Source organism: Halichoerus grypus, chromosome 11 (genome assembly GCF_964656455.1).
Source record: "Halichoerus grypus chromosome 11, mHalGry1.hap1.1, whole genome shotgun sequence".
NCBI lineage: Eukaryota > Metazoa > Chordata > Mammalia > Carnivora > Phocidae > Halichoerus > Halichoerus grypus.
In genome coordinates, this window is record NC_135722.1 from 90950075 (window position 1) to 90976598 (window position 26524).

The window sequence follows — 26524 nt, forward strand, 5'->3', positions numbered from 1 at the left end:
GGATCCTCAAAAATTTTAAAATAGAACCACCCTATGATCCAGTAACCACACTGGGTTTTTACCCAAAGAATATGAAAACACTAATTCAAAAGGATGCATGCACTCCTATGTTTACTGCAGCACTTTTTATAGTAGCCAAATTATGGAAGCACCCCAAGTGGCCACTGATAGATGAATGGATAAACAGGATGTGAGATACAAACACACACACACACACAGGAATATTACTAAGCCATAAAAGAATGAAATCTTGCCAGTTCTAACAAGATGGACGGACCTAGAGAGTATAATAAGCAAAATAAGTCAGTCAGAGGAAGACAAATACCATATGATCTCACTCACATTTGATGGTTACCAGAGGGGAGGTGGATAGGGGGATGGGTGAACTAGGTGAAGGGGATTATGATGAGCACTGAGTACTGTATAGAACTGTTGAATCACTATATTACACAGATCCAAAGAAGCTAAAAGAATCTCACACAGATGAGTACTGAAAACACCACCACAATCATCAAACTGCTTAAAACCAAAGAGAAAGAGCAAATCTTGAAGACATCAGGAGAAAAAGGCACTTTAAGTAAATTGTGTTAAATTAAAGGTGTACACCATAAGCCCTAAAACAAGGTATGTCTCTGCATGATAGGAGGGGATTGCTAGTGAGATCTACTTTGGCCACTATTTTATACTTTTTTCTAAATTGAATATTTTACTTATATAATTTAAACATAAAAACAAAAATTCCAAAACACCAACCTAAAAAGATACAGGATTTATAAGAAAAAAGCTACACAGTAGAAAGGGGGAAAGACTGAGGAAGAGTGTGTGTGTGTGTGTGTGTGTGTGTGTGTAACTGAAAGCCTGGTGAAGGAGTCCCCTCCAGCCCTAAGTTCTATGAGTAAGAGGGAGGAAAGATATTGGAGCCATTGTGACTCTGGTCAGCCTGGCAGAAAAGAAGCCTCTACACGAAGGCACATTGAGGGTCTGTTTTATTCACTGTTCTAAAATCAGCATCTAATTACAGGGTCAAGCTGGCAGAAAATATGCATTGAAGGAAGGAAAAGAGGGAGTGGGGAGAGCTTGCTATATGGCGGCCAGTGACAGGAGAAGGGAGGGAGGGATGGAGGTACAGAGAGAGAAATGGAGGGGACAGGAATCAGAGGCAAAGAGCAGCAAGGGCGATGGGAAGCAGAAAGCCTTGATCTGGTGGGTGAAGCTGTGCAAATGTCAATACCCAGAGCTGAGGAGGAGCAGGCTTCAGGGCTTGAACAATGCTGGGGCAGGGGGGCCCCATCCTTTGAGGCTACAGGGGCACAGAAAAGGGCTAAATGAGTAACTGAGCAGGTCAAAGAGGGGCCAACTCTCTACAATCGTTTACAGTGTCATGGTGGGATTCAAAACCAGTTTGAGCCCTTGGTCTCAAGAAGGGCACGGAGAGGTCCCCACGGTCCTGGTATCCATACAGGAGACTGTCATCTGGAGAGAAAGACAAGAAAAGAGGATCTCTGATTTGTGGCCTCCAAGATCAAGTGTTTCCCACATTCGAGATAGATGATACATATTTGTTGAAAGAATGAGTGATTCAGCCAATGGGAAGAAACAGTACATGGTCCTGAGGACTCAGGTTGCCAGGTAAGAAGGGACATCAGCCACCCTGCAATGAGAGAGGGGGGGCCCTAGTGGGCCATCTTCCCCTAACCCCTCACCTTGCCCCCAAGGCCTCAAGTTTCTTTCTCCATCCCCAGAACCCTCTCATATTTTCTGTCTGCCAGGCATCCAGGCTCCAACACCGGTGTGCCCTCAGGGGACACCCTCTGAGCCCTCCTTGCTCCTTCCTTCAAAAAACAGTAGAAGTCTGTGGGGATGCCCCTCTCATCTAATATTTTTCATTTCTTTGGGGACTGGAATCCTCATTCTCTCAGCCTCCATCATGGGTCAGACCCCCTTAAAGCCCCCTCGCGACATTCCTCTTGGATGTCTTATCCATAATATCCTTGGGCCTGACCTCCAGCATTAAGCCAAAAACATCTCATTTTCGATTGCAATATGGCCTGGCTTCAGTACGAACTAGATAATGATAATCGCTGGCCAAAAAATGGCACTTCTAATTTCCAAATATAGTGTGACCTCAGAAACTTCCTCCAACACAACAGAAAATGGTCTGACTGAGGTCCCTTATATCCAGGCCTTTGTCCACCTCTAATCTAAACCCTCCCTCTCTCTGTCAACCCTATTGCCCTGCCAAGTCCTTCTCCTCAAAAGAAAACCCCACTCCTCCCCCCTTCCCTCCCAAAAGAACCTTCTGCCTACAATTTCAGGCAGACGCATAGCTCCCATTACCACCTCCCACTTCTCTGCCCCCATCTCTAGCCCATCCCTCGGTGCCTCCTCCCCCACCCCCCTCAAAAAAAAATCTCATGCCCCTGCCAACATACTCCCCTCCTCAGGGAGGTGGAAGGGGCCAAAGGCATTGTCCGCATTCATGTGCCATTCTCCCTCGCTGACCTTTCCCAAATTAAAAAGTGCTTAGGCTCCTTCGTCACCAACCCTACCACCTTCTGAAAAGAATTCCTATACATCAACCAGTCCTATAATCTTACCTACTACATCTATGTCACCCTCTTGTCCACGCTCTTCCCCAAGGACAGGGAACATATCTGGGCAGCAGCTCAAATTCATGCAGACACCCTCTAGCAACGGGATGCCACCCACAACCCCACTGGCACCATCACTGTCCCCAAAATTGATCACAAATGGGACTACCTGCCCAATACACCCGATAAACAGAGGAGGGGCCACATGATTATCTACGTCCTGGCTGGTATGGATAACACTGCCCTCAAGGCCATCAATTATAAAAAGATAAAAAGTCACCCAGGGCCCTGATGAAACCCTGCCCCCTTCTACTCCTGGCTTTCAAAAGCTGTAACGAGACATACTACTCTCACTGCCAACACAGACAAGGAAAGGATCTATCTTCACTTACACTTCATTTCACAGTTGGCCCCAAATATCTGTAAAAACCCCAAAAACTGGAAGATTGCCCACAAACCCCACAACGGGATTTAATTAAGGTGGCCTTTACGGTGTTTGATAATAGAGAGGAGGAGCAAAAAACCCAAAAACCTCAAAAGAGATCAGGCAAAATATCAGACACTGGTGGCTGCCATCAGGCAAGTCTCCCAGGGTCCTCAAAAACCTAATGCCCCACACATAACCCCACCAGGACCACGCTTTAAATACAGCCAGGAGGGCCACCAGGCAAGAGCTTGCCCCAACCCCAAACCACCACCAAAGCCTTGCCCTATCTGTGGCAAAAAGGGGCACTGGAAGTTGGATTGTATTCTGCGAGACTGTTTCCCATCCAGCCACTTCCAACTCCAACCAACCCCCTCACCCAAATCTAGGCCTGGTGAACCTACTGGTTCTGGCCACCAAAGACTGACAGGGCCCGGGGTCTGTTGCCCCCACCACCATCACTGCCTCAGAATTCAGGGTAACGCTGTCAGTATCTGGTAAGCCCATCTCTTTCTTATTGGACACGGGGGCAACATTCTCAGTCTTACCAGAGTTTTCTAGCTCCTCCATCTCTACCGTTGGGGTGGATACCCTCCACACATAAACGACTGGCCCTTTACTCTGCAACCTGTTTGGCACTCCCTTCATTCCTTTTTAGCTACCCCACAATGCCCCACTGCAATCTTAGGGAGAGACATCCTAAGCAAATTCCAGGCCTCCCTCCAGTTTGCACCCTCCAATTCAACCCCCTTCATCCTACTTTGCCACCTAGACGCTTCTCCCTCCCCTCTATCTCCTCTATCCACCCTCCTCCCCCAAGTGGATCCCACCATATACTGTGGAACCCACTATAGCCACTCACCATATGCCTGTCACAATCAAACTCCAAAATCCCTCACTCTGTTTCATCAGCCACAACATCCACTAAGTCCTGCAGGCCTTCAGGGATTAAAGCCCATTATTTCCAAATTCCTTCAGGCTCACATCCTAAAACCCACCAAATCCCCCTACAACACTCCTATCCCAGCTGCCGTCAAAAATTCGGACAAGTCCTATTGCCTTGTCCAAGACCTCCAAATTGTTAATCAGGCTGTAATTCCTATTTACCCCATTGTGCCTAACCCCTACACCCTGCTCTCCCACATCCCCCATACCACTTGTTTTTTCAGTGCTCAACCTAAAAGATGCATTTTTTTTACAATTCCCCTAGACCCCACCTGCCAGGATCTTTTCTCCTTTACATGGATTGACCCTCCAAAACTGCCTAACACCAAATCTCCTAACTACCCATGCTGAGGGAACACACACTTTCCTTTTTTTTTTTTTTTAATTAAAAGATTTCATTTATTTATTTGACAGAGAGAGATCACAAGCAGGGGGAGTGGCAGGCAGAGGGAGAGAGAGAAGCAGGCTCCCCGTGGAGCAGGGAGCCCGACGCAGGGCTCAATCCCAGGACCCTGGGATCATGACCTAAGCCGAAGGCAGTCACTTAACCAACTGAGCCACCCAGGTGCCCCAGAACATATATTTTCCTAAAGGAGGAGTGCTGCTTTTATATCAGTAAGACTGGACAGGTCATCACTCACCTAAGTAACTCAAATAACCTCTTCTCAATGGAAGGGGTTCACGGATGGTGGGACTTATTATGCGGCCAACAGTTATGCTGGCTATGGCCCCTCTTGCCTTTTTCTGCATAATTCTGTTGTTGGGGCTTTGTTGCATACTTAATGTCCTATCTAGCTTATCTCCCAAGAACTAAATTCCTTTTAACAGACAGCTATCCAAAAACACATGGTCAGCGTCTTCCTCCCGTGCCAAATGAGATATCTTCTAAGCCAGAAAAACACCATAACCTCAATGCCCCCACTAAGCAGGAAGCAGCCAGATGACTCACATTGCCCTCAACAACCCAATCCCATTTCTTTTTTTAAGGAAAACGGACTGAAAGATTAGCCAAAGGCACGCCATTTTCTACCAGCTGCCACCTCAGACAACTGGACTGGAAAATTACCACCTAAACCCGGGGCCCAGAGTACATCCTGTGTGACAAAAAACAGTTTAACTGCAAAGCAGTCCTCCTTAGCAACTCTAGCAATGGCTAGCTGCAAAAATTTTTCCCACCCCAAGACAGCAGTACTCACCTCCTCAACGGGAACCTATAACTACCCCTAAGCCTTTAAGCAACACGGGCTCCAGCCTTAGCTGGTGACGCCCTCTGCAGGTTTCTGTTGCCACAATAGCATCTGAGTTTTCCATAGAGCTGTCGTCTCCCTCTCTCTCTTCTTCACCCCTCATCACAGGGGTTAACCTAACACGACCTAGCAATTACACTACTAGGTATTTACCCAAAGGATACAAAAATACTGATTTGAAAGAACACATGCACCCCAATGTTTATAGCAGCATTATCAAATAGCTAAATTATGGACAGAGCCCAAACATCCATCAACTGATGAATGGAGTAAGATGTGGTGTGTGTGTGTATATATATATATATATAATACACATATATATATGCACACCCACACAACGGAATATTACTCAGCCATCAAAAACAATGAACAATCTTGCCATTTGCAATGATGTGGATGGAGCTAGAGTGTACTATGCTAAGCGAAATAAATCAGAGAAAGACAAATACCATATGATTTCACTCATGTGGAATTCAAGAAACAAAACAGATGAAAATAGAGGAAGAAAAAAGAAGAGAGGGAGGCAAACCATAAGAGACTCAACTATAGAGAACAAACAGGGTTGCTAGAGAGGAGGCGGCTGGGGGAAGGGCTAAATGGGTGATGGGGATTAAGAAGGGCACTTGTTATGATGAGCACTGGGTATTACATGAAAGTGATCAATCACTAAATTCTACTCCTGAAACCAACATTATACTATATGTTAACTAGAATTTATATAAAAACTTGAAACAAAAAAAAAATCTACATTAAGAACCATCATAATTAAATGTCTAAAAACTGGGGCGCCTGGGTGGCTCAGTCGGTTAAACGGCTGCCTTCGGCTCGGGTCATGATCCCAGGGTCCTGGGATCAAGCCCCGCATCGGGCTCCCTGCTTGGCAGAGAGCCTGCTTCTCCCTCTCCCTCTGTCTGCCTCTCTGCCTACTTGTGCTCTATCTCTGTTAAATAAATAAAAATCTTTAAATAAATAAATAAATAAATGTCTAAAAACTAAAAACAAAGAAAAAATATTTTAAATTTTTTTTATTTTTTTTTCAATATTTTTTTTTTTTTAAAGATTATTTATTTATTTATTTATTTGAGAGAGAGAGAATGAGAGACAGAGAGCACGAGAGGGAAGAGGATCAGAGGGAGAAGCAGACTCCCTGCTGAGCAGGGAGCACGATGTGGGACTCGATCCCGGGACTCCAGGATCATGACCTGAGCTGAAGGCAGTCGCTTAACCAACTGAGCCACCCAGGCGCCCAAAATTTTTTTATTTTTAATTGAAGTATAATTGACATACAATCTTATATTAGTTTCAGGTGTAAACATAGTGATTTGAAAATTATATAGATTATGAAATGCTCACCACAGTAAGTACAGCTACCATGTGTCAGCATAGACAGTTATTAAATTATTGACTATATTCCCTATACTGTACTTTCATCCCTGTGATTTATTTATAGCTGGAAGTTTTGTACCTCTTAACCCCCTTTACCTATTTCACCCATCCCCCCACCCTTCTCTCCTCTGGCAACCACCAGTTTCTTCTGTATTTTTGAGTCTGTTTCTGGGCTTTTTTTGTTTTTTTACTTTCCACATATAAGCGAAATCATGTACTTGTCTTCCTCTGACTTATTTCATCTAGTGCAATACCCATAAAGGTCCATCCGTATTGTCACAAATGGCAAATTTTCTTTTTTTTATGGTTGAGTAATATTCCAACACACACACACACACACACACACACACACACACCCCTTATCTTCTTTATCCATTCATATATCAATAGACATTAAGTTGCTTCCATATCTTCTTGACTATTGTAAATAATGCTACAATAAACATAAGATGAATATATCTTTTTGAATTAGGGTTTTGGGGGGGGTTTGGTAAATACTCTGAAGTGGAATTACTGGATTGTATGGTATTCCTATTTCTAATTTTTTGAGGAACCGCCATATTCAAAGAAAAAAAATATTAAAAACAGCCAGAGAAAAATGAAGCCTACGTATAGGGAGAAAACAATTAGAACTCCACTTTTGCACATGATTTGAAAGATAAATGCATAAAAATAATTGTAAATCTATGTTAGATGTAATTTGTGACATCAGTAAAATAAAATGGGGAAGGGTAGAAGCAAAGCTGTGGAGGACTAGAGTCCTTTCATGACAAAATTAAGATGGTGTTAATTTTAAATATATTGTTATAACTCTAGGATGGCAGGAATGTAAAATGGTACAGCCACTATGGCAAGCAATATGGAGTTATCTCAAAAAATTAAAATAGATTTACCATATAACTAGCAATTCCACTTCTAGATATATGCCCAGAAGAACTGAAAGCAGAGACTCAAATAGATTATTTGTACACCCATGTTCACAGCAGCATTATTCACAATAGCCAACAAGTACAAACAGTTCAAATGTCCATCAAAGGATAAATGGATAAATAAAATGTGTATTATAAATACAATGGAATATTATGCAGCTTTTAAAAGGAATGAGGGGCGCTTGGGTGGCTCAGTCGTTAAGCATCTGCTTTCGGCTCAGGTCATGATCCCAGGGTCCTGGGATCGAGCCCCACGTCGGGCTCCCTGCTCAGCGGGAAGCCTCCTTCTCCCTCTCCCACTCCCCCTGCTTGTGTTCCTGCTCTTGCTGTCTCTCTCTCTGTCAAATAAATAAATAAAATCTTTAATAAATAAATAAAAGGAATGAAATCTGATACATGCTAAAACATGGGTGAACCATGAAGACAAATGCTGATTGAAATGACCCAGACACAAAAGGACTAATATTATATTATTCTATAATATGAAGGACTAGAAGTTTTCAAATTCATAGAAATAGACAGTAGAATGGTGGGTGTCAGGAGCTAGTGGGGAAGGGGAAATGAGGAGTTACTGTTTCATAGGTACAAGAGTTTCAGTGCAGGAAGATGAACAAGTTCTGAGAATGGATGATGGTGATAATTACACAACAGTGTGAATATACTGAACACTATTGAACCGGCACTTAAAAATAATTAAAATGATAAATTTTATGTTGTATATATTTTACCACAATTAAACTAAAACCCAGGGGCGCCTGGGTGGCTCAGTCGTTAAGCGTCTGCCTTCGACTCAGGTCATGATCCCGGGGTCCTGGGATCGAGCCCCGCTCAGGCTCCCTGCTCGGCGGGGAGCTTGCTTCTCCCTCTCCCACTCCCCCTGCTTGTGTTCCCTCTCTCTCTCTGTGTCTCTCTCTGTCAAATAAAATTTATGAAAAGAAAATAAAAATTAAAAAAATAAAAAATAAATAAAAAAACTAAAGCCCAGCAAATTTCTTTTTTTAGATTCAGACAACATTATTCTGAAATGTATATGAAAAGACAAAGGACTAGAATATCTAAACCAATTTTGAAGAAGATAAACTGGAAGGAATCAATCTACCAAATTCACAATATATATGCATAGTAATCAAGGCTGTGTGGTATTATTGGACAGACAGACAGACAGACACAACAATGAAACAGAACAGAGAACTCAGAAAGAGACCTACAAATACACCCAACTGATGTTTTTACAAAGGTCTGAAAGCAATTCAGTGGAGGAAAGATAACCTTTTCAGCATATGGCAATGGAACAACTAGATATTGAGAGGCAAAAAAAAAAAAAAAAAAAAAAAATTAAACTCGACCTAAGGCTCATACCTTACATAAAAATTAACTCAAAATGCATCATAGCCTTAAATGTAAAATGAAAAAACAAAAACTTTTAGGAATAATATAGGAAAAATCTTTGCGATCTAAGTCTAGACAAAGGATTGTTAGACTCTGTGTTTAACAGATCCCAAAAATGTCATTCATAAAATGAAAAATTAATAACTGGACTTCATTGAAATTTAAAACTTTTGCTGTTTTCAAACCTGTTAAGAGGATGAAAAGGCAAGCTACGGAATGGGAGAGCACATTTGCAAACCACATATCCAACAAGGAACTAGTATCTAGGACATATAAAGAATTTCCAAAACCCAATATAAAAAATTCCAATTAGAATATGAATGAGATGGGACACCTGGGTGGCTCAGTCGGTTAAGTGTCTGCCTTTGGCTCAGGTCATGATCCCAGGGTCCTAGGATCAAGTCCCATGTCTAGCTCCCTGCTTTGCAGGGAGTCTGCTTCTCCCTCTGCCCCTCCCCCCACTCGTTCTCTCAATCTCTCTCTCCCAAATAAATAAATAAAATCTTTTTTAAAAGTGTCCTGTAAAAAATAAGAACTGGAAATCTGAACACTGAATGGATATCAGGGGGAAAAGGATAATCTTTTCAATTAACCAATGTTAAATTGGATAGCCAAGTGGGGGAAAAAATGAACCTTGACCTCTTCCCTCACACTATACACAAAATCCACTTTCAGGTGGATTATAGATCTAAACATGAAAGCCAAAACTACAAAGCTTTTAGAAAATAATATACAAGAAAATCTTCATGACCTTGAAGTAGAATAGGAAACAAAGCTAGCCAGGAGAGATCTTAATGGAACTACATTAAAATTACAAACCTCCATGAAATTTGAAACAATAAGCCACAGAATGGGACAGTGTACATGCTATACATGCAGCTGACAAAGAACTAGTATGCTGAGCATATAAACAACTGAAATCATTAAGAAAAAAAAGACAACAGAAAAATGGGGAAAAGACTGGGGGAGGCACATCATAAGACACTCAACCTTATTTAAACTTAGGTATGAGCAAATTAATACCAAAGAATATGACACCAGTAACTTGGCAAAAATTAGACTGACAGCATCAAATGGAGGGAAAGTCTGAAATACTAGAAGCACATATTCTGCTATTAAAATTCTGATACTTTAATAGATCATTCCAAACTGTTTTTCCAGCAATTGCATCCTCTTTCATGGCAGTATAAATTGGTACAATCACTTTTGAAACAGTTTGCCGTTATTCTACTTAAGTGAAGATATGCATACCCTAAAACCCATCCATTCCACTCGTAGGTATACACACTAGTCTCCAGGACCTAGAGAAATTCATGGACATGAACAATGTTCTTAGCAGGTGTTAATAATAGTGTCAAATTGTAAACAATGCAAACATCCATTAGCAGTAGAGAGAATAGATAATTTTAGTGGTATGTTCATAAATGGCATCCTATACAGTAATTAAAATCAATGAATTCGATACATGCAAGCTATTCATGCTAATGAAAATAAAAAAGTAACACATAAAAATTACATACAGCATAATTTCATTTATATGAAGTTCTAAAATAGGCAAAAGTAAACTATGTCATTTAAAGATGCATAAATAGGGGCGCCTGGGTGGCTGAGTAGGTTAAGCGTCTGCCTTCAGCTCAGGTCGTGGTCCCGAGTCCTGGGATCAAGCCCCACATCGGACTCCCTGCTCAGCGGGGAGTCTGCTTCTCCCTCTGCCCCTACCCTGTGTTCGCTCTCACGCTCTCTCTCTCTCAAATAAATAAATAAAATCTTTTTTAAAAAATAAAATAAAGATGCATAAATAGCTGAGAAAACTAAAGAAAACCAAGGAGAGGATTATTATAAAAATAAATTTTATGATTACTTCTGGGGGAAAGGAATGGGTTCTGAGTGGGAAGGGGTACAAGGGAAGGCTTGTGAGGGTCCAGAAATGATCTTTCTTCAACTGAGTTTGGTTAAACAGATTAACTTTACAACTGCTTGTTAAGCCATACACATTGTACGTATTTATATTTATCTCAACAATCATACCCACTTCACACACCACACTATGCATACACACAATGCAGCACGCATTGACTTTCCATCAAAATTTTAGCTGTTATCTTTGGGTTATAATTCCATTCCCCCCATTTTTACATTTTGCAAATTTTCATTGCTAAGCAAACATTACTTTTAATAATGGGAGTAAACACATTCTCCCAACAGTATAATGAACACTGCAGAAAAATTATGGCAGCTTATGTTTATTGAATGCCTTTTGTGCAACACTGTATACTATACTCCTTATACACATTAACTCATTTAAGATTAAAAACAACTCTAAAATGTAGTTATTATCAGTCTCTTTACAGAGGCGGTTGCCAATGCTCACGTAATTATAACTGTGAGAGCTAATCTGTCCAAGTCTGAATGGAACTTCCCCCCCATTCTACACAAATTCCAATAGCTGAGAAAGTTTGTTTACTATCCATCTATTCACCTTCCCCTTACAATATTCTGTAGCATTTTCTTCATCTGATACTTAATTCATTTATTCAACAAATATTTATTTAGGGCCTACTGTATTCCAGGTACTGTTCCACATACAAAATATACAAAGGGGCAGGAAGGAGGGGGGAAATATACAAAGGGGAAAAGAAATGACGAAGTCTAAGCTTACATTTTGGTGGGGGAGACAGACTGTAATTTCAGATAGTAATCAGTTCTATGAAGAAAACAAAACAGTGGGACAGTGATTGGGGATAGTAGAAACATTTGGGCTGAGATCTGAATGCTAAGTAAGTCATGCAAACTACTGGAAGGGATTCCAGGTGGTGGGAGCTGAAAACATAAAAGGCCTGAAAGGGGAATGAGTTTTGGCATGCTTAATGAATATAAGAAGTAGAAGTAGAAGGCTACTCTGCCTATAGTATGACGAACAAAGAGAACAGATGGTGTATCTTGCAGTCCAAGCAAACAATTTAGATTCCTTTTTTTTTTTTTTAAGATTTTTTAATTTTATTTTTTTGACAGAGAGAGACATAGCGAGAGCAGGAACACAAGCAGGGGGAGTGGGAGAGGGAGAAGCAGGCTTCCCGCAGAGCAGGGAGCCCGACATGGGACTTGATCCCAGGACCCTGGGATCATGACCTGAGCCAAAGGCAGACGCTTAACGACGAGCCACCCAGGCGCCCAGATTCCATTTTTGATGCAGTGGAAAGTCACTGGAGGTTTTTAAGCAAGGGAGTGTCAGAGTACAATTTATCTTTAAAAAAAAAACAAGTTAGGACCTATGTCAAGAAAAGACTTTGAGGGAGAGAGGGTTGGGAAATGGCAAGAGTGGAAGTGGGAAGACATTAGTTTTTAGTAAGAAATTTGGGGAGGAGATGAAGGAGCTTGAACTAGAATGGCAGCAATCAAAATGGACAGAAGTCTTCAGCTCCCAGATATATTCTGAGGATAGACCGGATCAATGGAGTGTCTATTTCTTCATTAAACAACTATTCATTGCACACTGTAATACATTAGGCACTCTTCTAGGTGCTGGGGACACAGAACTGAACAGGACATATAGGATCCCTGACCTTAAGGAGCTTACATATTACATACTGCAATGAGGGAAATGGACATTTAATAGATAAATAAAAATATAATGTCAGATAGTGTTATGATGAAAAATAAAGAATGACAGAAGTGGGGTAACATTTTAGATAAGCCAAGGAGACTTTGCATAATGGGTGACACTTAAGCAAGGACTTAAAGTGAAGCACAAGCCACATGAATGTTTGGGAGTAAAGCACTCCAGGGAGAGGGAACATCAAAGGAAAAGATCTTGAGATAAGAATGTGTCTGCTCAAGTAAACATGAGCAGAACAGCAAAGCAAATGCAGCTAGGGTAGGATAAGTAGGAAGAGTGGCAGAGGAGGCCCAGGCATTGGTAAGAGGCAGATCCCATTAAGCCAGGAGGTGAGAGAGAAAATTTTGAATTTTGTTTGAAGTGTGATGAAAAGCCATGAGAGTTGAGAACAGGGGAAGGATAACTGATTCATTCACATTTTAGAAAGATCATTCTGATTGTCTTTTTGCACTGTTGTAGGGTAAGTAATAATGAAAAGAGAGGTAACAGTGCCTTCAACTAGAGTGCTTCTAGTAGAGGTGTGAAGTAGGATAGATTGTGGATAAATTTGCTAAATGGAACAGGATTTGCTGAATTAAATGTACAATATGAAAACCAGGTCAAGGAGGATTCCTGGGGTTTTGGCTTAAGGAACTAGAGAGCTGAATATAGCATTTACTGGGATTGGGAGAAATTAGGGAAGAACAGGTTGGAAGACAGGGACCAAAAGCTGGTTTTGGTCACGTGTTCACTATTAGTCAAGTGGAAATGTCAGCTTGGCTGTGTCTGTAAAGGTCTAAAGCTCACAAGAGAGGTCAAACCCTGAGATAACTTTGTTTTTGAGAGTTACTAAATCACAATTCTCAAGAACAAAATGTTTCATATTTGAGAATTTACTGGCTCAATTCTTAGGAGTCACCTATTGCTTCAAATTTATTTCTCCTATGGATATACTGCAGTGAACACAATTTACCAGTATATACTAATAAGCGATAAACTCTAACCATAAAATTTCACATGTTCTTAGCTTCAGACTAAAATGATTAATTTTATAAATTACCAAGAAAAAGGAATACAGGTCCCAATCTAATACGTTCAAATATTAATATAAATTTTATCAGAAGAACAAAGTCTTAGTAAATCTAATAGTAAAAGAATTAGGATCAGATCTATTTCTATCACAGCTTCCTTACTTCTTCTCCCTCCTCTTTTATTCCCTACTACCTAGAAGCTTGGTCACCAAGAAGTCCACAGAGTTAGCTATTCATTTTCAAAATAGAATTTATTTCTGTAATAAAGAATTAAAATATGGCTGTGAAAGTAGAAAATAATATAGAAAAATATTTAAAATGTGCAATAGTAATTTTAGAGTAAAGGTAGTTAAGGACTAGAGTCCATGCTCAACTTCTACTTGAAAGACAACCAGTATTTTATATATTATTAACTACAATGGAGAAAACATACCTACTTGCAATTTTAAGTAACAGTTATAATTCAAAAACAGATTTATATACTTGGTAAGGCCCTTGTGAAAATATAAGTACAAATCTTGGGGATATATTTTTTGAAGTTGGCTTCACTTTATAGACTGATAAATCTACTGTCCAAAAGTCACAGGATTGCTTTATTACTAATCCATCCATGTAATTAAATCAACATAGGAAACACCTACTTTTTGGATGAAACCAAATGTTTTGTTAACAATGCTACAAGAATATCATCTTTCATTACGTTGGTATAAAAGGTGGTAAGCTCATGTATCCCCAAAGCTTGGTTTCCATCACATGGGTCTTTAGACACTAAACACAGGATGAAGAAATATCTAATGAATTCTATCCATCCGTTCCCCAAAGCTTTACTTACAATGAAGATATAGGTATTATTTGTATGAAGAACATACAAAAAGAATTGGAAAATGTTTGGCTAGAGGGAAGACAACTCTTCAGAGACTATTGTTTGCAGTTTGCAGAATAGGATAATCTTCTCTAGGAAGAATAATGTCAACATAGCAGCACTATATTCACCAGGAATCCAGTGGATCTCTCATGTGGCAGGAAGCCAAACCTTCTGGCTGCTCACAACATCGCTCAGCTTCCCTTTAATCTTCAGGAAGTGTCTCTTGAATTCTAATCCATCACCCTATATTAGGAATAATATCCAAAAATAATATCAAAAAAGAGACTGCCATAAAATCAAACTCTCTTTAGTGGTAAGTAGAGACAAACATCCTTAGCTATGTCCACCTACAATTCTCTTCAGGTCCTCTTCTGAGGACCAAATGTCTTAGAAGAAATGGCTACATAAGTAATTCCAACTTGCTTTTGGGCCCATCACAGTTCCCACCACACTGGGCTCAGAGAGCAGAAACAATGGCATCTTGTCTATTTCAAGCATTGGTATCTATGGACCTAAGTCACTGTTTTCCATAGGCACTGGGGGTTTGTAAACTAAAATTAAGCTACACGGCTACACTGAAATCTTGCCAAAATACTGTGGCAACAAAGCCAGTGATTCAGTTATGAGAAGAATTTCATTACACTAGGATCTTAATAATTTAATCCCATACTAAGCATCTAGACAATGGTAATGGAGCAAATTTCCAATTTTAGAATGTGACTTATTTCTCCAACCTCCTTTAGAGCCATATACAATCTCTCAGCAAACAGATAAAATGCTATTTTGGTCTTATATACCAGGGCCAAACTATAACCTCAGAATCAGTAATTTCTAAAGAAATAACCAGAAATGTGAACAAGACTCTACGTATATAAATATTAATCATAGACTTACTTATGACAGATAAATGTTCATTAATTATATTGTACACTTGGACAAACGTAATTGTTATTAAAAAGATATATATGGATTAAATAAGTTTAGAATGCTTTAAAATATTCAGGGTAATTACTGTTGGACAGTATAATTTAGGATTATTTTTATTTTATTTTTACTTATTTACATTTTCTACAAAAAAAACTTCTATATTAAGGAAAATGTCATTTGAAAAAACTATGTTTTAGAAGGATAATGACAAAAAACAAATGTTCAGAAGATTGAATGAAATCAATGTTACCATATATTTACAAATGCCATGTATATACAAATATAATGCCATTGAAAAAAAATCTCTACATATAAGAGCATTTCCATATAGCACATACTAAAGAAGTAGTAAGACTACCATAATGAAATACAGTATAAAATAGGTCTCTGTTCTCTCTGGATGATTAGATTAAACTTGATTCATATCTTCTCCTTTATATGTTTTCATATTTTTTAGGTTTCTACAATGAACACGTAATACTTCTTTAATAACAGCAAAACAAAGTTTAAAACAAACAAACAAAAACATGTTGTTATATGTACCTTAGAAAGCCGGAAGTCAACCAAGATCTTCTCATCCATTTCTACCAAATTTACTTTGAAAATCAGTTTATTGTTTCTCCTATCAGTTGTTGATACAGTAACCTAAGACAATATAAATAAGTTTAGCCCAAATTACAAAAACATTTGTAATACTTCTCATTTCAAGGAATGACTAAAAAATACACTGGTATACCACTATTGTGCAAAACTGGAACCTCATGTTCTGGGAAAGTACAAGATGCTTAACACATACACTGTTGGTGGGAATGTACAATGGTGTAGCTGCTTTGGAAAACCACTTGGCAGCTCAAAAAGTTAAACAGAGTTACTATATGCCTTAGCAATTCCATTAGCAGGTATATACCTAAGAAATTGAAAACATATTGTTATGGGTTGAATTGTATTCCCTCAAAATTCATATGTTGAAGCCCTAACCCCTCAGAACGTGACTGTATTTGAAGACTGGGTCTTTAAAGAGGTAACTGAATTAAAATGAAACCACTAAGTGGGTCCTGATCCAATATGACTGGTATCTTTGTAAGAAAAAAAAATTAGGATACAGAGAGAGACAGGTAACAGGTACCCATGTGCACGGAGCAAAGGCCAGATGACGAGGCAGCAAGAGGACAGCCATCTGAAAGCCAAGAAAAGAGGCTTCAGAAGAAACCGAACCTGCCAGCACCTTGATCTTCGACTTCTGTCTCTATAATTGTGAAAAAATAAATTTCTGCTGTTTAAGCACCCAGTCTGTGGTATTTTGTTATGACAGCCCTGGCAAAGTTCGTACAAAAACTTGTACAAAAATGTTCGTAGCAGCATTACTCATAATAGCCAAAAAGTAGAAACATCCCAAATGTCCATCAACAGGTAAATGGATAAATAAAATGTGGTCTTCTATCCACATAATGGAAGATTATTTTCCCATAAAAAGGAATGACATACTGATAAATATAAACAATGCGGATTAACCCTGAAAACATTATGCTAAGTTAGAGAAGACAGACACAAAAGGCCATTTATATGATATTATATAATTCCATTTATATGAAATATCCAGAATAGGCAGTCCAAAGAGACAGAAAGTAAATCAGTGGCTGCCAGGAAATGAAGGGAGGAAAGAATGAGGAGCGACTGTTAATTGGTATAGTTTATTTTTGAGGCAATGGGATGTTCTAGAATTAAATGATGATGGTAGCACAATCTTGTGACTATACCAAAACCACTAAATTATACACTTTAAAATGGTTAAAGTGATGATTTTTAGGTTACATGAATTTCACCTCAGTAAACCTACCTGATTAAAAAAATAAATAAATTACCTACACAAGTGAGAGGAAAATGAGGCTGGCCTCAGATTTCTGCATAGTAACAATTTCCCCCAACTTTTAATTTGGAAAGCTTACAAATCTACAAAAAAAACCCTGAAAGAATCTACAATAATAACTATATACCCTTCACTGGTCTTATCAACCTAGATAAGTATATGTTCACTTGTCTTTTTTTATGTGGTTGTCTTTTTTTTTTTTAGTTTTTCAACCAAGCTATAGAAGACAAACACTTCAACATGTTTCTCCTATGAACAAAGACATTCTCCTACAAACCACAATATTATAACACTCAAGAAATTTGGCACTGATACAGAAACATTATCTAATACAAAACCATATTCAAATTTCCCCAATTGTCCCAATAACATCCTTTATAAAGCTTTCTTTTCTTTAAATCCATGATTTAGTGAAAGATCACGCATTACATTATCAGTCTTCTTTAATAAATAATATTCACCTTTAATTGTTTTTTATGACATTAGATTTTTGAAAAGCCTAAAGACAGATTAGAATTTCAATGTTACAAATATGCTATAATAATATAAACAACAAAAACTGGTAGGTGGGAGCAGGGGAGATGGAAGAAATATGGGATTGTTAATGTATTCATCTTTCATAGAAGGGAATCTTTGTCAGTTACAATTTAAGTATATATAGTTTTTAAGAACATAATGATTTTCCTCTCTTGATATTTTTAATAACCTTAAAGAAGACTTTCAATATTATTTCTTAAGGTAAAGAACATTTTACTTAAGTCTGTTCAATCTCAATTGTTTCTTTTTCTTTTTTTTTAAAGATTTTTTTTTTTTTTTGGTCAGAGAGAGCGAGCGAGAGGGAGAGGAAGAGAGAGAGAGAGAGAGAATACACAAGCAGGGGGAACAGCAGGCAGAGGGAGAAGCAGGCTCCCTGCTGAGCAAGAAACCCAATGCGGGAAGCAATCCCAGGACCCTGGGATCATGACCTGAGCCAAAGGCAGACGCCTAAGCGACTGAGCCACCCAGGCATCTCCCAATTGTTTCTTTTTCAAAAATATACTGATAATGATCGTTTTTTACTTAAATATTTACATTTTTCTTCAGGAAAATCAATGAAACATACCTGATTCATACAACTCTTTTTCCACTGATAGCCCAATTTCTCACAAGTCTCTTTTAGGCATTGATAAGATTTGTCTGCATCCAATTTGGTAAAAAATCGTGTCATCCTTTTAACCAAGCGCTGCCAAGGGTTCTACATGCCAAAGAGAGGAAACCTGAATAAATCTGGTATTACCAAAAGCAGTCATATCATAGCTATTCGTTCTGAAAATTCTTTTCTGTGACTTAAGATTCTTATACAGGAAAGCATCCTCTAATTCTCTCCTCCTTGTTAAAAAAAAAAATCTGTATACACTAAAGTGTTAATACTATATTTCTAAGATTTATACATTTAAAAAAATGGCTTTATGACAAAAACTAGAGGTTTTTCATCACTTACTTGAAAAAACTAAATTCCCTTACCTGTGAGGATCCTGGGGTGCCAAGTAACTGACTATTCAAGAGCATATGATCAGGACATGTGGGTTGGGAAAAACTGATCCCTTGTACCAGTTTATCAATATATGAAGGGCTGGTGTCCCATAAAGAAAGACCTGTCCGTGGTTCTGGCTGGGAACTGGAGTACTTCACATTTTCTTCACTGGGGCATTAAGATATGGGAAAAAAATATATCTTCAGATAAAATCAATCAGGCCCTTCTTATATGACATTACCATTCTCACACTGATAAAAATCACATTCACGATTAAGAAAAAATATATACATGCATTCTTTCTTATGGGAACATTACATTCAACAACTATTTGATCTTTATTGATTAATCTTACCTAGAGGCACTGTTCACTGGAGAGAAGTCCAAATTGGATTGAATGTGCTTAGAAAATCCACTAGGAGACTCTGATACACCACCTGAAGTGACTCGGGGCCTCTTTGCCCCTAAAAAAGAAAACATAAATACAAATGTTTTAAAACCACATCTAAATCCATTTATCCAAAACAAAATAGTTGCATGACAAATAGTGGCTCCTTGTACATGATTACCTAAGAAATGTGGTCATTATAAACTTAGGAGGACTCATTTGTCAAATTATACATTTCACAAATCCTGACTTGTAAGTATGTTCCAAGTGTGGGGTTTCACATAAAGGTCATAATTTTAATGGTACCATTTATAGTAATAGACAGTGGCCTATGAAGACAAAAAGACCTAGCTAAAAAATCAAAACTTTTTAAAATAAAAAATAATTTATGTTAATGGCAATAAACATTATGAATCTACTCTATCCAACATTCTTTGCTCCCCTGAAAAAGGTACCAAGAATAATTATTATATAGAAAATGATGCCACTATAAATTCATGGTTACTATCCTTAACTGGATCCTCAACACTGACAGTTAGTCTTGTGTTTCTCTAGTCAGTTTCATCTCTCTTTCTCCAAATGATTACTTCAAAACTTCTATACTCTTGTGAAATTCCCATAACTACCCATCCTTCCTTCCCTTCCATGCTCCTATCCAATGCCCATCCCTCTACTTGTATGTGAGCCCCATACCCGCCTTTCTCTTCAGCGGTCTTGATGCTCCTTCTCTCTTAGACCTTCAGCCTTTTCCTCTCAACTGGAACTGTCTCGAAACCATTTAAACACACTTTTATTTAGCCAAACATTTTATTTATTAATTCATTTATCCAAATATTTAGTAAAGCTACTATGCATCAGGCAGTAAGATGAAAGAACATCATGCTGGTATGCTGATGAGAAAGTAGGAGAGAGAGAAAAATTAATGATGCAGGAGGAAGACAGAATAATTGCCAAGGTCCCTGAGTAAGCAAAGGAGAACTGGGCATCGTGCACAAGACAAAGTTGGCTTATATCTGGAGCAGACAATTTATTCCTAGCAACTGAGGAGAAAGCAGAGTATATGAGCACAGAGGCAACTGGTTAGGTGAGTAGAGATGGTGATGGGAGCTTGTGGAAGTTTCCTTATGATTGTTTCTATTTCTCAGTGAAACAGGAAGTACTGTCACCAACTGAGAGTGAGGATGGAGAAGGAGGTATTAGAAGTTGAAGAAAAAAGAAAAGGCATACAAATGTGATTTAGGAGAGTGAGGTTGTGAAAGAAGTAAAGAAATGCATTATAATTGCCTGGCAGAATTAAGGGCTCACTTGAGATTAGTGAGCCTGAATTTAAAGTGAACACTGTTATATATTTTGGTCCAAATGTGATCAGCTATGCAGGTGTTAAGTGTAGAGTAGGCAGAAGACTGGATTAAACTTGGGTTAGGTTTTGACCAGTAAGCATGATGAAGAGAGAATAGGGCTGGAAAGCTGACGCTGAATGTAAAGAAGTCATTATAATGACTGACCTTGGGATTTAAAGTAGTGAGGATGGAAATGAGGACCTAGGGAGGGAGGAGATAAGAGAGAATGAAAAGGAAGTAGAATTAGTGGATTACATATCCAAGTAGGGTCAAAGGATTGCTGGAGTCAGGGTACTAGAGGAGGAAACCAGAAAAAAATATACCAGTAATCAAAGAAGGATGCTTGAAGAGAAAATCACTAGAGGAGAGAAGGTCAAGGAAATATGAGATCAGGATATTGGAAGGATCATCCAAATGAATATTTAAATCACCAAGAACCATGACAAAATGTACATCAAGAGTCATGTTGGAGAGAGTGACAATGTGGCAGGAATTTTAATTGGGGGTTCAGAACCTGACTGTAACAAGGATGGAACTGTGGGTGGTAATCTGATAATATGAGATTCAAAATGAAGCGGGGGAGAAATGTGGGAAAAAGGGAAAAAGTGGCAATGAAGAACAAAAAGGATGTCTGCCCCACCCCATGTTTCAAGGGTAGGAGCATGTGGGAAAGAAAACATCTACCACTGAAGAGGAAGCCTGTGTTCTCAGGAGAGAGTTGGATTCCTATTAGAACACAGTGAAAAGTAAAAAACACATTCAGAGAAGAGTTAAAAACTCCTCATTCATCTCTCGCCATTGTCGTCTCTCCTCCCATTCACAGCCACACTGCTTGAATGAGCTGTCTACACTCGCTTCACTATCTCTCTTTTAGACTATAATCACTGTACTTAACAATTACTCTCAGCTCTCCACCAAACCTGTTCCTGCCACAATCGTGAATAACTATTGGGAAATTTTAGGGTTCATGTTATTAATTCACTTAACAGTATTAGCTAGTATCATGCGTTTTCTTCTCTTAGCCTCAATTCCTCCATATTCTCCTATTAATCCTCCCATCTCTTTGGCTATTTTTCACTGTTTCTCTGGCCTCTACCTATCTCTTAAATGTTAGAGATTTAAGTTTCCTTAAAGTTTCATACACTCAATTTCATCTACCAGTTTAAATTACTGTCTATTTGCAGAAAACACCTAAATATCGACATCTCAAGCCTGGTCCTATCTCCTGAGTTACACACATACACACATCTCTTTATTAGACAGTTTTACTTCTCAAATTCAGCATGTCCAAAATCAAATAAAATTTCCCCCCAATTCTGTTTTTCCTGAGTTATATTCCAGTAAATGGCACCACCATTTTCTGAGTTGGTCAACCCAGAAAGGAGTCATCCTGGACTCCTCATCCTCCTTCATTTTCTACATATAAACAATCACCAGTCCTATCAACTCTAATTGGTAAATTTCTTTGGAATCTACTTCCTCCTTCCAATCCCACTGCCACTAACCTCATCCAAGGTACCATCTTCTCACATTCAGGATCAAAAATGTCAAAAACAATGGGGAAAAAAAAAGTAGCTAGAAAGATCTTTTAAAACCGAACATATGATCATGTATTTCCTGGCTTAAAATCTCTCAAAGGCTTCTTCAGTGGCCTCAAGTTAAAGCCCAAAATCCTTAATGTGGTTTACAAGGTCCCCCTCCACAATTTGGTCACTGTCTACCTTTCCACCTTCATCTCAAACCTCTCTCCCTCTCCCCCTTCTTTATTCACTCATTTATTCAATAAACATTTACTGAGAGCCTACAATGTACAACACACCATGCTAACCTCTGGTGACAACCGTGATGAATAAGCCAGACACGGTCCATGCCATACTGGCCTTCTTTCAAGTTCCTCAAATGTACCACCTTCCAAATTCCAAGACTCTCCAGATGCTGCTTCTTCTGTTCAGAATCTGCCACTCATCTTGCTAGTACTCATCTAGCTAGCTCCCCTTTAACCTTCAGACCTTAGATTTAATGTGATTTCCTCAGAAGACAAGTTTTCTCTGCCACTTAAGACTTGGTCAAATACTTAGCTATAGTACTCTGACTTTCCACTTTATTAATAAACTTCAAAATTAATTTTTGTATTTCTGTTTTCCCTACTAGACATTATAACCAACCTACATGAGGACTGAGACCACAGGTATCTTGTGTTGTTGACTTATAATACCGACTGCAAGTGTCTTTTCTTTCACAGAAAAAAATACTTGTATTTTTCATGATATTACCTTTCTTGAGAGGTTTGTTGTACCATCTATCTTTTTTGATGTCTGGGATGGTAATCCTTACTGATGGATTCTCAACTAGGATTTTATGCAGCAAAGCTGAAAATAAAATATTAATACAACATTTACAAAAGAGTCATGCAGATTAGAAACTTGTGCTGTGGAACATATTCTCTATTAGTCTCCTTATATCCAATATTTCTGGGCAAGAGAAAGAATAAAGCTACTACATTATTGTTTTAATTTCATGTAGTTGCTCTTTGCTACTGTCTATATCTTAGAAGATCATTCTCAGATCTAATTCTCATCTGTCTACAAATAAGTAGAACAAGAGCCTGGTGGAAATGTTTCTCCCCATGTGACAACATTAACAAAAAGATACAAAAACCCTCATCCATTTTCAATACCAAACTTCATTGTTCCAATATGTCATGTTACATCCTCATTCACACAGTTTTATAAGGAAAATTTACTTTCCAGTAACTTTTTAAGAGACAATAATGTAAGCAACTATCATCCTAAAGTATCTTAATTATCCTGATAAAAAATTCATACATCTCCGAAAGCCAAAATTATTTTCTAATGGACCAAAGATTTAAATGAAAAACTGAAGCTATAAAAACACGAAAACACAAGGAATTCTTTTCTAAAGTTAGGGGTAGGGAAGACCTTTCCAAACGTAACAATATAGTCAGAAAACCACAAAGAACAAAATAATAGATTTGAATAAAAATATAAAACTTCTGCATGTGAAAATAACATAAAATAAAAATGCACAGCAAATTGTGAAAAATATTTGTAACAAATGCAAAGATCTAATGACATTAATGTTAAAAAAAAAATCATACAGAGTAGTAAGAAAACCTCACTGCCACAAGTGAGCAAAACAGATCATCCACAAAAATGGATAAAAAGCTAGCAATGGATGTACAACCTCACTGGTATTAAATTAAAAATAAAAATAAGAAAACAGTGAATACAGGGGTGCCTGGGTGGCTCAGTTGGTTAAGCAACCGACTCTTAGTTTCCACTCAGGTTGTGATCTCAGAGTCCTGAGACTGAGCACCATGTTGGGCTCCATGCTCAGTGCGGAGTCTGCAGAAGACACTCTCTACCCCTCCCCACTGCATGTATGCACCATGTGTGCTCTCTCTCTAAAATAAATAAATCTTTGGGGCGCCTGGGTTGCTCAGTCAGGTAAGCGTCTGCCTTCAGCTCAGGTCATGATCTCAGGGTCCTGGGATCGAGCCCCAGATCAGGCTCCCTGCTCAGTGGGGAGCCTGCTTCTCCCTCTGCCTGCCGCTGCTCCCCCTGCTGGTGCGTGCACTCTCTGGCAAATAAATAAATAAAATCTTTAAAAACAAACAGATAAATAAATAAATAAAATCTTTAAAAAAAATTTTTTTAAATATTAACTAATGAGATTGTGATGAAATGGTACAAACTTTCTAAGAAAGCAATTTGGGGGGGTGGGGGGATGAGTTAGCCCAGTAACGGGTATTAAAGAGGGCACGTATTGAATGGAGCACTGGGTGTTACACGCAAACAATGAATCATGGAACACTACATCAAAAACTAATGATGTAATGTATGGTGATTAACATAACATAATAAAATAAAATTTAAAAAAAAAAATTATAAAACACACAAGAAAAAAAAAAAAGCAATTTGGCCAAGTAAACCATAATAATTAAAAACTGCATACATCCTGACACTTCTGGATTTTTTTTAATTAAATGATTTAAAGGTATGTGCATTACGTGGATGATCACCATATCTCTTTCATAAGTGAAAAATTAAAAAAATATATAAATCTCTAAAAAAGTGAATTGGATGACTATAGTAAAACATAACCACATAGCAAAATTCCATCACAGCCTTTAAAAACAATGATGTAGGGCACCTGGGTGGCTCAGTTGGTTAAGCAACTGCCTTCGGCTCAGGTCATGATCCTGGAGTCCCAGGATCGAGTCCCGCATCGGGCTCCCTGCTCAGCAGGGAGTCTGCTTCTCCCTCTGACCCTCCCCACTCTCATGCTCTCTCTATCTCATTCTCTCTCTCAAATAAATAAATAAAATCTTAAAAAAATAAATAAATAAATAAATAAATAAAAACAATGATGTAGACCTACAATTACAGTCATGGAAAAATGTCCATGACTACAGCATTAAGACAAAAAAACAGGTTATAAAATAGCATGTGTACTGTGATCTCATTTTCTATAAAAACATACATACTTATAAATAATATACATACATAACAAACACATATATTTGTTATACATTTTTACAACAAAGTGTAGAACTGCATATCAAAATATTAAAAGAAGCTATTTCTGAGTGCTGGAATTATATGGTTGGTTTTTAAAAAAAATTAATATTTTCTAATCTCTCTGCAAGGACCACATATTACTTATGTGATTATTTAAAAGTTAAAAAGAAAAAAATATATATAAGAAAAAAATTCAAACATCACTAAGCTTCATTATCCAAGAAATCAGTACTTTCAATCAACATAACCCAGTTACCTAGAGGAGCTGAATCAATTTTTTTCCAAGGGTTGAGGTATGTCTTTTTTTCTTTCCAATCAGAATATTCCTGACAACTGTCACTGGGCTGGTCCCATGGCAATTCTAAAAAAGAAACAAGTCCCGGTTTTCTGAGTGTTCACATTATTATATAGTAAAGTTTTAAAGGAAAATAGTCAATGATACAAACCCATTAAAAGTTTCCTCCAAATTAATTCAATATGGTTTTCAAACTAAGAATCCCAACTCACAGAAACAGAGGCATTTCAAAGATAAACTATCACTTCTGCTCTACTGTTTCCAAAATTATTCACATGAATCTTAAGAGACTGCTATTGTGATATTTCATTTAATAGCTATACACACCTCATTTTTAAAGTTTTGGGATTCAAAGTTCCAACTTAGTTATAAATAAGTTCACTATTAAAATACAATCATATAGGGGATGCCTGGGTGGCTCAGACAGTTAAGCATCTGCCTTCAGCTCAGGTCATGGTCCCAGGGATCAAGTCCCACATCGGGCTCCTTGCTCAGCAGGGAGCCTGCTTCTCCCTCTGCCTGCCACTTCCCCTGCTTATGCTCTCTCTGACAAATAAATAAATAAAATCTTTAAAAAATTAAAAAAAAATACTATCATATAAATATGGATTTCCTTGGTTTGTTTCATTTATTTTGGTATAACAAATCTGGCTTTCCATAGGACAGGAGTTTCATCATGATTAATTAAATAGCTCTTACCTCCAGCCAACATTGCCGTAAGTACTATTCCACAGGACCAAACATCAACTGGTTCTGCATGAAATTCTTTTCTCTTTAGAAGTTCTGGAGCAACATAAGGTAAAGTACCACACATCTTGCTCAATAAACGTTCACGATTATTATGCCGAAACACTGTTGCCAAGCCAAAGTCAGAGATTTTGAGGTTATCTAAACCAAAGGAAAAATGAATGGCACTGGATAAAAATGTTCTATAAATAGATATACTTAAAGTAATTAAGTTTTATTGGAAAATCACTGGTGTTACTTAAAGTGTGTAGCACTTTTCTACCTTAAAATTACAAAAAAGAAGTTTTTTTAAAGATTTTATTTATTTATTTAATAGAGAGAGAGAGAGAGAGCACAAGCAGGGGGAGAGAGGCAGGCAGAGGGAGAGAAAGAAGCAGGCTCCCCACTGAGCAGGGAGCCCAAAGCGGAGCTCTATCCCAGGACCCTGGGATCATGACCCGAGTGAAGGCAGACCCTTAACTGACTGAGCCACCAAGGCACCCCAAAAAAGAAATTTTAAAAAAG

At 38.2% G+C, this 26524-nt stretch overlaps 1 protein-coding gene across 1 annotated transcript in view; it reads right to left on the minus strand.

The window, feature by feature from the left end:
* Positions 1 to 987: 987 nt before the first annotated feature.
* Positions 988 to 26524, minus strand: part of CHEK1 (checkpoint kinase 1) — a 44514-nt gene continuing 18977 nt past the window's right edge. The window contains exons 6-14 of the mRNA XM_036123335.2: positions 25973 to 26161; positions 25235 to 25339; positions 22711 to 22806; positions 19065 to 19173; positions 18700 to 18877; positions 18299 to 18430; positions 15873 to 15974; positions 14531 to 14645; positions 988 to 1473 (exon numbers count right to left, since the gene is read on the minus strand). Coding sequence (XP_035979228.1) covers positions 14550 to 14645; positions 15873 to 15974; positions 18299 to 18430; positions 18700 to 18877; positions 19065 to 19173; positions 22711 to 22806; positions 25235 to 25339; positions 25973 to 26161 — 1007 coding nt within the window. The 3' untranslated portion in view covers positions 988 to 1473; positions 14531 to 14549. The remainder of the gene's footprint in view (positions 1474 to 14530; positions 14646 to 15872; positions 15975 to 18298; positions 18431 to 18699; positions 18878 to 19064; positions 19174 to 22710; positions 22807 to 25234; positions 25340 to 25972; positions 26162 to 26524) is intronic.